General features: G+C 41.9%; 1 protein-coding gene across 4 annotated transcripts in view; it reads left to right on the top strand.

Moving 5' to 3' along the window:
- Positions 1-13439, top strand: part of tfpia (tissue factor pathway inhibitor a) — a 36919-nt gene that overhangs the window by 15655 nt on the left and 7825 nt on the right. For 3 of the 4 annotated variants that reach the window (XR_014086711.1, XM_081604710.1, XM_081604711.1), the window contains exon 5: positions 13037-13093. The exons of the other annotated variant lie outside the window; for it this stretch is intronic. Coding sequence is in view for 2 of the 3 variants with exons in the window: in XM_081604710.1 (XP_081460836.1) it covers positions 13037-13093 (57 nt within the window). In the remaining variant the exon portion in view is untranslated. The remainder of the gene's footprint in view (positions 1-13036; positions 13094-13439) is intronic. 4 annotated transcript variants of the gene reach the window in all.

The following is a 13439-nucleotide window of genomic DNA, read 5'->3' as shown; positions in this document are numbered from 1 at the left end:
CTCCAGATGTCAACCCCATAGAAAACCTTTGGAGGGAGTTGAAAGTCCGTGTTGTCCAGCGACAGCCCCAGAACATCACAGCTCTAGAGAAGATCTGCATGGAGGAATGGGCCAAAATACCAGCAACAGTGTGTGAGAACCTTGTGAAGACTTACAGAAAACGTTTGATCTCCGTCATTGCCAACAAAGGGTATATAGCAAAGTATTGAGATTAACTTTTGTTATTGACCAAATACTTATTTTCCACCATTATTTGCAAATAAATTCTTTAAAAATCTGAAAATGTGATTTTCTGGATTTTTTTTCTCGTTTTGTCTCATAGTTGAGGTCTACCTATGATGAAAATTACAGGCCTCTCTCATCTTTTTAAGTGGGAGAAGTTGCACAATTGGTGGCTGACTAAATACTTTTTTGCCCCACTGTATATAAATCTATATATAGGTATGTATATCTATACATAGATGTCTATCTCTATACATATATATATGTGCTTCTCTCTATAAATATATATAAATCTATATATAGGTATGTATATCTATATATTGATATCGATCTATCACCAGAAGTGGCTCTTTTGCTCACTTTTTTATGTTTCGTTCTTCTTAATTGCCCTGTAAGCAGCAATTTCTTCACATATATATAAATTTATTATTATTGATACTTTATATTGAAAGTGAAATCAAAAGGGGTTTTCATAAACACCACTAAGGAGTGAATGTGTCATATAACATCTTTATTGTGCGCCAGAATCTGACCTATAAAACTGAGAGCCACTCGAGTAAAAAGTGGCACAAAAAGTGGGTATGCACTGTATTCAATGCATAAGGGCGCTGAACAAGAGGTATTGCCAGAATTAATAATAAAATAATAAGGACTTTGTGGCATTCTCATTTAGTGAATTAAAGTAGTTGTGCTACCACTCCTACGCCACTAGAGGCAGTAGCAGGCCCAAAAAGGTGCATCTAAGGAGCAGATTTAGAAGTACACAGAACGCTATGGAACTTGTTAAAAACTGTGTGTTGACGTAAATAAGACAGAAGTTCAAATACATGCTGAGAGTGAAACTCCTTAAAGATGAAGCTATATCACAGATTTCAAAAGAAAATAAAAACGGTGGGTAACTATGGCAACCAGTGACAGTTTAATAGCCCGCCTACTCTTTCTGCAGTCAGGTGGCGCACGCATCCGTCGTGTTAATAAAAAACTCTGCCAGATAAGCCCACTCTGAATATCAAACACAACTGTGACATCACAATGTGACATCACAATATAACTCCAAAGGCAGAATTCTGACATCACCAGGGTTTATATAAGCTTGTCACATCCATCTACCTTCATCGCGACCTCTTAGCAGCCGTTGTCGATAGTTTTTCGTGAGAAGTTACTGAGCAGTACATAGTAGGATTTTCAACTTTGAAATCTACTGAGTTTCTAGACAAGTCATCTATCTTAGAACCACAAGCAACAGTTAAAATGGAGTCCAACCAGCGTACAATTGAAGAAGTTGCATCCGATAACATCGTCGAGAGAAAAGTACAGCCACCCAAGCGCAAGAAGAAGAAGATGCCATTTGCAGTCTGGTGGGCACTGCATGGATCTGAGGAGGAGCTGAAGATGTCAACTGAAAACATGGGACATCAGGACTCCTCATTGGTGACTGATAATGGATCGAGTGCCGACGCACTGCAAAAGGTGGATCAAAAAGGGGATGGACAACCACCTCAGAGAGAGTCCAACGAGAGCAACCAGGTAAATGCGAACACTGGCCAGGATTCACTGGCCAGTGTAGACGAGTCCATCGCTGGAGTGCAGGAGAAAGTCGACACAGCAGAGAAAGAACAGGCCGTCACTGAACTAAGAACTTCAGGTGAAAGTACTGGAACGGAAGACGATTCCTCTTCAGTTACCGAACAGGAATCGATCTCCGAGACACCAGAGACACCAGAGAAGAAAGAGTCCTCTAAGTCCAGCACTGGAAACGTTATCGATCAGGACTCTTCTCTCCCTGAAGAAGGTGATCAGGAGGATTCCCTTAAGACTGAGATTTGCAAAGAGGAACTTGTTGGTTTAACATCAGAGTCGGTGACCGAAAAGAAATCCGTCACAGAAACACCAAAGAAAGTCGACCAAAAAGCGGAAAAACGGTCAAAGACTAGGCGCAACAAGAAGACACCGCTATTGTGGAAAACTTTCCCCGAGACTGATGCCTGCATAGATCTTGCATTTTTTTGTGAAAACAGTGACATCAACGGTTCTCAGTCTGAAAATCAAAGTCACCAGGCAGGTTTGCCCAGAAGCGACAAAAAGTCATTGTGGAAAATGCTCCCAAATTCTGAACCTGGCATAGATGTCAGTTTTTTTGCTCAGACTATTGAGACCCACACTGTGATTCCTGCAAAAGAGCCGGTCAGCAAAGAGGAACTTGTTAGTTTAACATCAGAGTCGGTGACCGAAGAGAAATCCGTCACAGAAACACCAAAGAAAGTCGACCAAAAAGCGGAAAAACGGTCAAAGACTAGGCGCAACAAGAAGACACCGCTATTGTGGAAAACTTTCCCCGAGACTGATGCCTGCATAGATCTTGCATTTTTTTGTGAAAACAGTGACATCAACGGTTCTCAGTCTGAAAATCAAAGTCACCAGGCAGGTTTGCCCAGAAGCGACAAAAAGTCATTGTGGAAAATGCTCCCAAATTCTGAACCTGGCATAGATGTCAGTTTTTTTGCTCAGACTATTGAGACCCACACTGTGATTCCTGCAAAAGAGCCGGTCAGCAAAGAGGAAATTGTTAGTTTTACATCAGAGTCGGTGACCGAAGAGATATCCGTCACAGAAACACCAAAGAAAGTCGACCAGAAAGCGGAAAAACGGTCAAAGACTGGGCGCAATAAGAAGACACCGCTATTGTGGAAATCTTTCCCTGAGACTGATGCCTGCATAGATCTTGCATTTTTTTGTGAAAACAGTGACATCAACGGTTCTCAGTCTGAAAATCTAAGTCACCAGGCAGGTTTGCCCAGAAGCAACAAAAAGTCATTGTGGAAAATGCTCCCAAATTCTGAACCTAGCATAGATGTCAGTTTTTTTGCTCAGAATATTGAGACCCAAACTGTGATTCCTGCAACAGAGCCGGTCAGCAAAGAGGAACTTGTTAGTTTTACATCAGAGTCGGTGACCGAAGAGAAATCCATCACAGAAACACCAAAGAAAGTCGACCAGAAAGCGGAAAAACGGTCAAAGACTAGGCGCAACAAGATGAAAATGATTCCCTTTCACATTTGGTTGGAGAAACAGGCCGCCACTGAACTAAGAACTTCAGCAGAAAGTACTGGAACGGAAGACGATTCCTCTACAGTTACCGAACAGGAATTGATCTCAGGGACACCAGAGACTGAAGAGTCCTCTAAGTCCAGCACTGAAAACGTTATTGATCAGGACTCTTCTATCCCTGAAGAAGGTGATCAGGAGGATTCCCTTAAAACGGAGATTTGCAAAGAAGAACTTGTTAGATTTACATCAGAACCGATGACCGAAGAGAAATCCGTCACAGAAACACCAAAGAAAGTCGACCAGAAAGCGGAAAAACGGTCAAAGACTAAGCGTAACAAGACAAAAATGATTCCCTTTCACATTTGGTTGGAGAAACAGGCCGCCACTGAACTAAGAACTTCAGGTGAAAGTATTGAAACAGAAGACGATTCCTCTACAGTTACCGAACAGGAATTGATCTCAGAGACACCAGAGACACCAGAGACTCAAGAGTCCTCTAAGTCCAGCACTGAAAACGTTATCGATCAGGACTCTTCTCTCCCTGAAGAAGGTGATCAGGAGGATTCCCTTAAAACGGAGATTTGCAAAGAAGAAATTGTTAGTTTTACATCAGAGTCGGTGACCGAAGAGAAATCCGTCACAGAAACACCAAAGAAAGTCGACCAGAAAGGGGAAAAACGGTCAAAGACTAAGCGCAACAAGATGAAAATGATTCCCTTTCACATTTGGTTGGAGAAACAGGCCGCCACTGAACTAAGAACTTCAGGTGAAATAATTGGAACGGAAGACGATTCCTCTACAGTTACCGAACAGGAATCGATCTCCGAGACACCAGAGACACCAGAGACACCAGAGAAGGAAGAGTCCTCTAAGTCCAGCACTGAAAACGTTATTGATCAGGACTCTTCTCTGGCTGAAGAAGGTGATCAGGAGGATTCCCTTAAAACGGAGATTTGCAAAGAAGAAATTGTTAGTTTTACATCAGAGCCGGTGACGGGAGAACTGGAGAGCCTCTGTGAGGAAAACATTTCTGGTGACAAAATTGAAAAAGACATTTCAGTACCGGAAATAGTTGCAGAGCAGACAGAGGGCATCAACAACGACATTCACACCAACAAAACAACCATCATTGAAGTAAAGCAGGTGATAGAAGAAGAAACGGTCATAGCACAACAGAATGGAGACCATCAGGTTGAGAAAAAACGTTCAAAGAAATCGAATCGTAAGATGAAGAAAAAGGCAGCAACTAGAGAGGCATCTGACCTAGAGAGCCTCTGTAAGGAAAACACTGAAAAAGAAGTTTCGGTGCTGAAAATAGTTGGAGACCAGGCAGAGAGTATCGAAAACGAGATTCTCACAAGTGAAACTGCCATCGGTCAAGTACAGCAGGTGATAGATGAAGAAAGGGTCTCCATGACACAGCAAAATGGAGAAAAACAGGATGGGACAAAACTTTCAAAGAAATCTAAACGCAGGATCAGAAAGGCAGCAAGGAGAGAAGCATCTGAGCTGAAAGCTGTCAATGATAACATTTCTGGTGACACTGAAAGAGACATTTCAGTACCGGAAATAGTTGGAGACCAAAGAGAGATCATCGAAAACGAGATTCTCACAAGTGAAACAGCCATCGGTGAAATTCTGCAGGTGATAGATGAAGAAACGGTCTCCATGGCACAACAGAATGGAGACCATCAGGACGAGAAAAGCTGTTCAGAGGAATCTAATCGTACGATCGAGAGAAAGGCAGCAACGAGAAAGGCATCTGAGCAACGAAAGAGGCATCTATATATATATATATATATGGAAAACATTTCTGGATCGAACATAGAGAAAGAAGTTTCTACTGTAGAAACAACTGAGGATCAAACAGCCTTGGTTGAAACTGAGATTCTTACAATAGAAACAGAAATCTCTAAAGAACAGCAGGTCGTTGAAGAAAATACTGAACCGGACACTTCTGTAAACCCGATTGAGGAGGAGGAGGAGTGTGGTCCAATGGAAGATCAGACAACATCGCTTCCACAAACAAATGTAACATTGAACAAAGATAAAGTCCAAACACCACCTCAGGAATTAGAGCCGCAAGCAGCTGGTGAATCAGCTGAGGAGAAGATTATTTCTGAAGGAGAAGAGAACCCCAAGAAAAAGAAATCGCTGTGGAAGCGAATCAAAAAGGCTCTGACTCCACCTCCTCTACGCCTGTTCAGAAACAGATGCAAAGTCCATCCAGCTTAGACATCAAGTGATGTCTAAAGTAGATTTAAAAGGGGGCGGGGCCACGTGTGTTGTGGTGATTGGCGGTAATGTGACAAAAAGCTACTGTGATTTTTAATTGGACATTTTAATATTGAAAAGACAGGACTGCACGGTGGGACATGTCTCGCCGTGCAGGTGTGGGTTCACTCCGGGGACTCCGGCTTCCCCCACGTTCAACCACATCAGTAGTCATCTTCATCCATTGTGAGATGTTTCATTCTAATTCAAATCAGAAAACCACATTAATTAATTAGAGGGAGATTTAGAGAAAGAAAATGTAAACAACGTGGAACAAAGAGAGAATTTTAGAGTCTGAACCGATACAAACTGGGAAAGATTTAGAAAACTGTCTTTCTGGGGAATCAATCAATCAATCAATCAATCAATCAATCAAATTTTATTTGTATAGCACATTTCAGCAGCAAGACATTTCAAAGTGTTTTTCATCATTAAAAATAAAAACAGTCATGTGGCATTGAATAAACAACCCAGAACCACAAAAAAACATATATTTATGTATATAAATACATATATATAGATATGTATTTATATACAAATATATGTAAATGTGTATATATATCTGCTTCTCTCTATAAATATATATAAATCTATATATAGATATGTATATCTATATATAGATGTCTATCTCTCTCTCTCTCTCTCTCTCTCATATATATATTTATATATATATATATATTTATATATATATATATATATATATATATATATATATATATATATATATATATATATATATATATATGTATATGTATATATGTGCTTCTCTCTATAAATATATATAAATCTATATATAGGTATGTATGTATATCTATATATAGATGTCTCTCTCTCTCATATATATATATATATGTGCTTCTCTCTATAAATATATATAAATCTATATATAGGTATGTATGTATATCTATATATAGATGTCTCTCTCTCTCTCTCTCATATATATATATATATAAATATATATATATATATATTTATATATATATGTATATGTATATATGTGCTTCTCTCTATAAATATATATAAATCTATATATAGGTATGTATGTATATCTATATATAGATGTCTCTCTCTCTCTCATATATATATATATATATATATATATATATAGATGTCTCTCTATATCTCTCTCTCTCTATATCTCTCTCTATATAAAAAATAAATTCCCTTCCCACCCTCCGCGGGTGGTCTGTTTCATCCTCTGAGCTCTGTCCTCTACCAGAGGCCTGGGAGCTTGAGGTTCTCCTCCAGTATCTTGGCTGTGCCTAGAACTGCACATTTCTGGACTGAGATGTCTGATGTTGTTCCTGGGATCTGTTTGAGCCACTGCTCCAGTTTGGGGGTGACTGACTGCCCCGAGGGCCCCGATGACCACAGGCACCACTGTGGTCTTCACCTTCCAGGTCTTTTCCAGTTCCTCCCTGAGGCCCTGGTATTTCTCCAATTTCTCCTTCTTACTGATGTTGTAGTCACTTGGTATTGCTACATCCACCACAACGGCTTTCCTCTGTTCTTTATCCACCACCACAATGTCCGGTTGGTTCGCCATTACCATCTTGTCTGTCTGGATCTGGAAGTCCCACAGGATCTTAGCTCGGTCATTCTCCACCACTTTTGGTCCCCACTGTGATCTCGGGGCTTCCAGTCCATATTCTGCACAGATGTTCCTGTACACTATGCCCGCCACTTGGTTATGTCGTTCCATGTACGCTTTCCCTGCCAGCATCTTGCACCCTGCTATTATGTGCTGGACTGTCTCAGGGGCCTCCTTGCACAACCTACACCTTGGGTCTTGTCTGGTGTGGTAGATCTGAGCCTCTCTGGTGTTTAGGGCCTGTTCCTGGGCGGCCAGGATGAGAGCCTCTGTGCTGTCCTTGAGTCCAGCTTTCTCCAGCCATTGGTAGGTTTTCCTGACATCAGCCACTTCAGTTATTTGTCGGTGGTACATCCCATGTAGGGGCTTGTCCTCCCATGATGGTACTTCCAGCACCTTGTCTTCTGTTCCCCATTGCCTGAGACATTCGCTGAGCACATCGTCCGTTGAGGCTTTGTCCTTGATGTATTTATGGATCTTGGATGTTTCATCGTGGACAGTGGCTCTCACACTCACTAGTCCTCTGCCTCCTTCCTTACGGCTCGTGTTCAGTCTCAGGGTGCTGGATTTGGGGTGGAACCCTCCATGCATGGTTAGTAGCTTCCTAGTCTCAACATCCGTGGCCTTCATCTCTTCCATTGGCCAGCTAATTATTCCTGCAGGGTATCTGATTACTGGTAAGGCATAGCTGTTTATTGCACAGATCTTGTTCTTGCCATTGAGCTGGCTTCTCAGAACTTGCCTTATTCGTTGGAGGTATTTGGCTGTGGCTCCTTTCCTTGTGACCTCATCGAGGTTGCCATTTGCTTGTGGTATTCCCAGGTACTTGTAGCTGTGCTCTATGTCTGCTATTGTTCCTTCTGGGAGTGAGACCCCTTCTGTGTGGGCGACCTTCCCTCTCTTTGTAACCATCCGACCACACTTCTCTAGTCCGAATGACATCCCAATGTCAGTGCTGTAGATCCTGGTGGTGTGGATCAGTGAGTCGATGTCTCGCTCGCTCTTGGCGTACAGCTTGATGTCATCCATGTACAGGAGGTGACTGATCGTGGCCCCATTCTTGAGTCGGTATCCGTAGCCAGTCTTGTTGATGATTTGGCTGAGAGGGTTCAGGCCTATGCAGAACAGCAGTGGGGACAGAGCATCTCCTTGGTATATGCCACATTTGATGGACACTTGTGCAAGTGGTTTGCAGTTGGCTTCAAGGGTGGTTTTCCACAGCCCCATCGAGTTTGCAATGAAGGCTCTTAGAGTCCTATTGATGTTGTACATCTCTAAGCATTCAATGATCCAAGTGTGTGGCATTGAGTCATAGGCTTTCTTGTAATCAATCCAAGCGGTACACAGGTTGGTGTGTCGGGTTTTGCAGTCTCGGGCGACTCTGTGGTCTACAAGGAGTTGGTGTTTGGCTCCTCTGCTATTTATGCCTATGCCCTTCTGTGCCTTGCTCATGTATTTATCCATGTGCCCGCTTATCTTAGCCGCTTCCATGTTGTAGAGAGACAGGTTATTGGCCGATAGTTGGATGGGACTGAACCCTTTGAGGGTTCCTTCTGTATCAGGATTGTGCGCCCTTCAGTTAACCATTCAGGGTGAGTCCCATTTTGTAGAAGCTGGTTCAGTTGAGCTGCCAGTCGCTCATGGAGGGCAGTGAGTTTCTTAAGCCAGTAGGCATGGATCATGTCAGGTCCTGGTGCTGTCCAGTTTTTCATACCCGAGACTCTGTCTTGGACATCTGCCACAGTGATGGTTACCGGGGCTTGTTCAGAGAAGTTGCTGTGGTCCTCTCGTACAGAGGTTAGCCACTGTGCATTGCTGTTGTGGGATGCCTCCCTTTCCCATATGCCTTTCCAGTATTGTTCAGTCTCCAGCCTGGGTGGGTCTGCTCTGTTGTTATTACCCTGCCATTGAGAGTACACTTTAGCTGGTTGGGTGGCGAAGAGCCGGTTAATCCTCCTGGCTTCATTCTCTCTCGTGTATCTCTTTAGGCGGCTGGCCAAGGCTTGGAGCCTTTGTTTGGCAGTTTCGAGTGCTTCAGGTATGGGCATCTGGCTGTACTTCTTGGGTACTGATCTTTTCATTGCACCCCTTTGGAGCTCTGACAGTTGACTCACTTCCCTCCTTGTTATCTTGATCTTAGCCTCTAACCGTCTTTTCCATGGTGGGTATTGGGTCTCATGGTTGCTCTTATAACCAAACATCTCAAGGATCACTGATGCTGAGTTGTATATCAGCTCATTGGTTTCTGTTATGGTGTTGGTAGGGATCGTTCTCAATGCTGCATTCACATCTTCAATGAGACTTTCTGATGGTACTTCACTCAGCCGTTGTAATTGGCGTCGGGGTCGTCTGGTGTTCATTCGGGCCATGATTCTCTCTCTCAGGTCAGTTGCTGCCTCATTCAGCTCAGATGGGTCGTTCATTACTGGGGCTACATACCCAGTCTCTGGGCGGGGAGTTGTAGTTGACTCCCTTCTGACCTGGCATCCTGACTCCTTCCCATAGCACTTGTGTCGTACCTCGTCAATCTCAAGTTGTGACAGCAGTTGCCGTTTGCGGATGTTGGAACACTGAGCTACTAGTTGTTTGGCAGCTAGTGTTGACTGGGGATGTCGAGCTAACCATTCCTCCCACAGCCTTTGCATGTAGCCCCTCTGACTAGGATTACTTGAGTAGTAGCATTCCAACAGATCCATGTTTTCACCTCTCGCCCATTTCCGTCTTGTTCCAGTAGCCCATTTTTCATCAGGGTGCTCTGGTTCCCCAGCACCTGACGCAGACCTTGTTTGACCGGGCGACGTCTGAGCCGGCATGTCGTGCTTATTTGTGTCTCTCATGGTATGAGGTAGGCTATATAGCTCCAAGGGTCTTGCCTAAGGACCCACACTGACAGCTCAATGTCACCGTTGTAACCTTTTGCCCCAGCCCCCAGCCTGGCCTCGAACCCGTATATACCGAACATATATATGTATATATGCTTCTCTATTGATATATATAAATCTATATATAGGTATGTATGTATATCTATATATAGATGTCTCTCTCTCTCTCTCTCTCTATATATATATATATATATATATATTAAAAATTACATATATATATATATGTCTATCTCTCTCTCTCTCTCTATATATATATATATATATATATATATATATAAAAATTACATATATATGTAGATGTCTATCTCTCTCTCTCTATATATATATATATATATATATATATATATGCTTATTTATTAATATACAGTGGGGCAAAAAAGTATTTAGTCAGCCACCAATTGTGCAAGTTCTCCCACTTAAAAAGATGAGAGGCCTGTAATTTTCATCATAGATGTACCTCAACTATGAGACAAAAGGAGAAAAAAAATCCAGAAAATCACATTTTCTGATTTTTAAAGAATTTATTGGCAAAATATGGTGGAAAATAAGTATTTGGTCAGCTACAAACAAGCAAGATTTCAGGCTCTCACAGCCGTGTAACGTCTTCTGTAAGAGGCTCCTCTGTCCTCCACTTGTTACCTGTATTAATGGCACCTATTTAAACTCGTTATCTGTATGAAACACACCTGGCCACAACCTCAAACAGTCACACTCTAAACTCCACCATGGCCAAAACTAGAGAGCTGTCAAAGGACACCCGAAACAAAATTATAAACCTGCACCTAGCTGGGAATACTGAATCTGCAATAGGTAAACAGCTTGGTGTAAAGAAATCAACTGTGGGATCAATTATTAGAAAATGGAACAAGACCACTGATAATCTCCCTCGATCTGGGGCTCCACGCAAGATCACACCCCGTGGGGTCAAAATGATCACAAGAACGGTGAGCAAAAATCCAGAACCACACGGGGGAACCTAGTGAATGACCTGCAGAGAGCTGGGACCAAAGTAACAAAGGCTACCATCAGTAACACACTACGCCGCCAGGGACTCAAACCTGCAGTGCCAGACGTTCCCCCTGCTTAAGCCAGTACATGTCAAGGCCCGTCTCAAGTTTGCTAGAGAGCATTTGGATGATCCAGAAGATGACTGGGAGAATATCATATGGTCAGATGAAACCAAAGTAGAACTTTTTGGTCAAAACTCTCCTCGTCGTGTTTGGAGGAGAATGAATGCCGAGTTGCATCCAAAGAACACCATGCCTACTGTGAAGCATGGGGGTGGCAGCATCATGCTTTAGGGCTGTTTTCCTGCCAAGGGACCAGGACGACTGATCCGTGTAAAGGAAAGAATGAATGGGGCCATGTATCGTCACATTTTGAGTGAAAACCTCCTTCCATCAACAAGGGCATTGAAGGTGAAACGTGGCTGGGTCTTTCAGCAGGACGATGATCCCAAACACACCACCCGGGTAACGAAGGAGTGGCTTCGTAAGAAGCATTTCAGGGTCCTGGAGTGGCCTAGCCAGTCTCCAGATGTCAACCCCATAGAGAATCTGTGGAGGGAGTTGAAAGTCCGTGTTGTCCAGCGACAGCCCCAGAACATCACAGCTCTAGAGAAGATCTGCATGGAGGAATGGGCCAAAATACCAGCAACAGTGTGTGAGAACCTTGTGAAGACTTACAGAAAACGTTTGATCTCCGTCATTGCCAACAAAGGGTATATAGCAAAGTATTGAGATGAACTTTTGTTATTGACCAAATACTTATTTTCCACCATATTTTGCAAATAAATTCTTTAAAATTCAGACAAAATGATTTTCTCAAATTTTTTTTCACATTTTGTCTCTCATAGTTGAGGTCTACCTATGATGTCAATTACAGGCCTCTCTCATCTTTTTAAGTGGGAGAAGTTGCACTATTGGTGACTGACTAAATACTTATTTTCCCCACTGTATATATTATATAAATTCATGACGCAGAGTGAAATATTTCAAGCAATTTGTGTCTAAAATAATGAGAATATTGGACAAAAGTTGTACCATATTCATAGAAAGTTAAGTGGAAGGAAAAAGTTGTGTGCTAAAACGTCAAAGTTAGCGGAAGGGCTAACTTGTTACTGGTTTTAGAAAGGAAACCACATATATTGCACAAATATTATAGCAAATACACAGGAAGTTGAGTGGAAGGAAAAAATATGTGCTAAATAATTTCAAAGTTAGCAAAAAATGCTAATTCCTCATTTAGAAAGAGAACTTATATATTCCATAGATTTAAAATTAGCATATCGGTAAATTAACGGATGTTTTTCTTCCACTTCCTAGATGATGATGTCATGCTGCTGCAAGCTTCTGATTGGTTCATTCACAACAGCTGGGATGAATAAGCATGATTAGCTTAGCATAACTGGAGGGATGGTAGAAGCTAGCTTAACTTAGTTCAGCTTTCCTCTTCCTAGAGTTTATCGTCTCACGCTGTGAATTCATGCAGCTGGAAAGCAGATGGTTGAAGGCCCAGATGCTCATTAGACTGATTAACTTTCTACTTTCATCGAACTTTAAAAAGGACGAATCATAAAATCCATGGAGGTGAAACGAGGTCTCAGTTTTGACTCGTCTGTGTTTCAGTCTGTGTTCAGTTTTCAGCAGATGATTTATGATCAGCTCGTTCAGCATCGACGTTTCCTGTTGACACAAATCTCCTTCATCTGCAACGTTTACAGCGTCGCCAGGCAACACGGCCATTTTGCTAACAGCAACGTTAGCATCATGCTAACACCAACGTTAGGCCAATAACGGCTTTGTTTGCATTCATTTAAAAACTTAATTCCCTGAATGTTACATCTGAAGTTTCTATAAATATATTTCAACTCTGCGGTTTTTGCACCTTATAGGAGGTAATTTTACACCTTCAGGAAAATACATTCATAATGTTTTGTTGTTTAAAAAATAAAACTTTATAAATGTTTTCATAGCAGCCAGTGAAGAGAAGATGCCTTAATAAATGTGTTGTTTTGCAGAGGAGCTGACTGTGAGCGAACCGCAGGTGCAGCTGAACGCCTCCGACTCACCAGCAGGTAGAAAAACAGAGGATAATATTTCACATTTAACGTGTTTAAACTCGTCGCGTTCTAATTATTTCACCATTAAAACAATCGGCTCTTATTCTGCTGCTGAGTTTAAACTCTGCGAAACATGCAGACAACTTTTAAAAGTAAATAATTAATATTCGTGCTGTCCTGTTATGGGTGCGTTTGATTTATCAGCCGGGACGTTTGTATGACTGTCGCCAGCTGAACTTTATAATGAGGAACAGAAACGTCTCTCAAACCAAATCACATTACTAAAACCCTTCAAAACAAAAGCTCTTAATGTTTTAATCAGAAACTCTATATTAGCAAAAGTGAAATTATTTCATTTTGT

The sequence above is a fragment of the Poecilia reticulata genome, chromosome 2 (assembly GCF_904066995.2).
Source record: "Poecilia reticulata chromosome 2, P_reticulata-male-v2, whole genome shotgun sequence".
In the NCBI taxonomy this organism is placed as follows: Eukaryota; Metazoa; Chordata; class Actinopteri; order Cyprinodontiformes; family Poeciliidae; genus Poecilia; species Poecilia reticulata.
The sequence above is the reverse complement of the archived record's forward strand: the minus strand, read 5'-3'. Positions and strand labels throughout refer to the sequence as shown.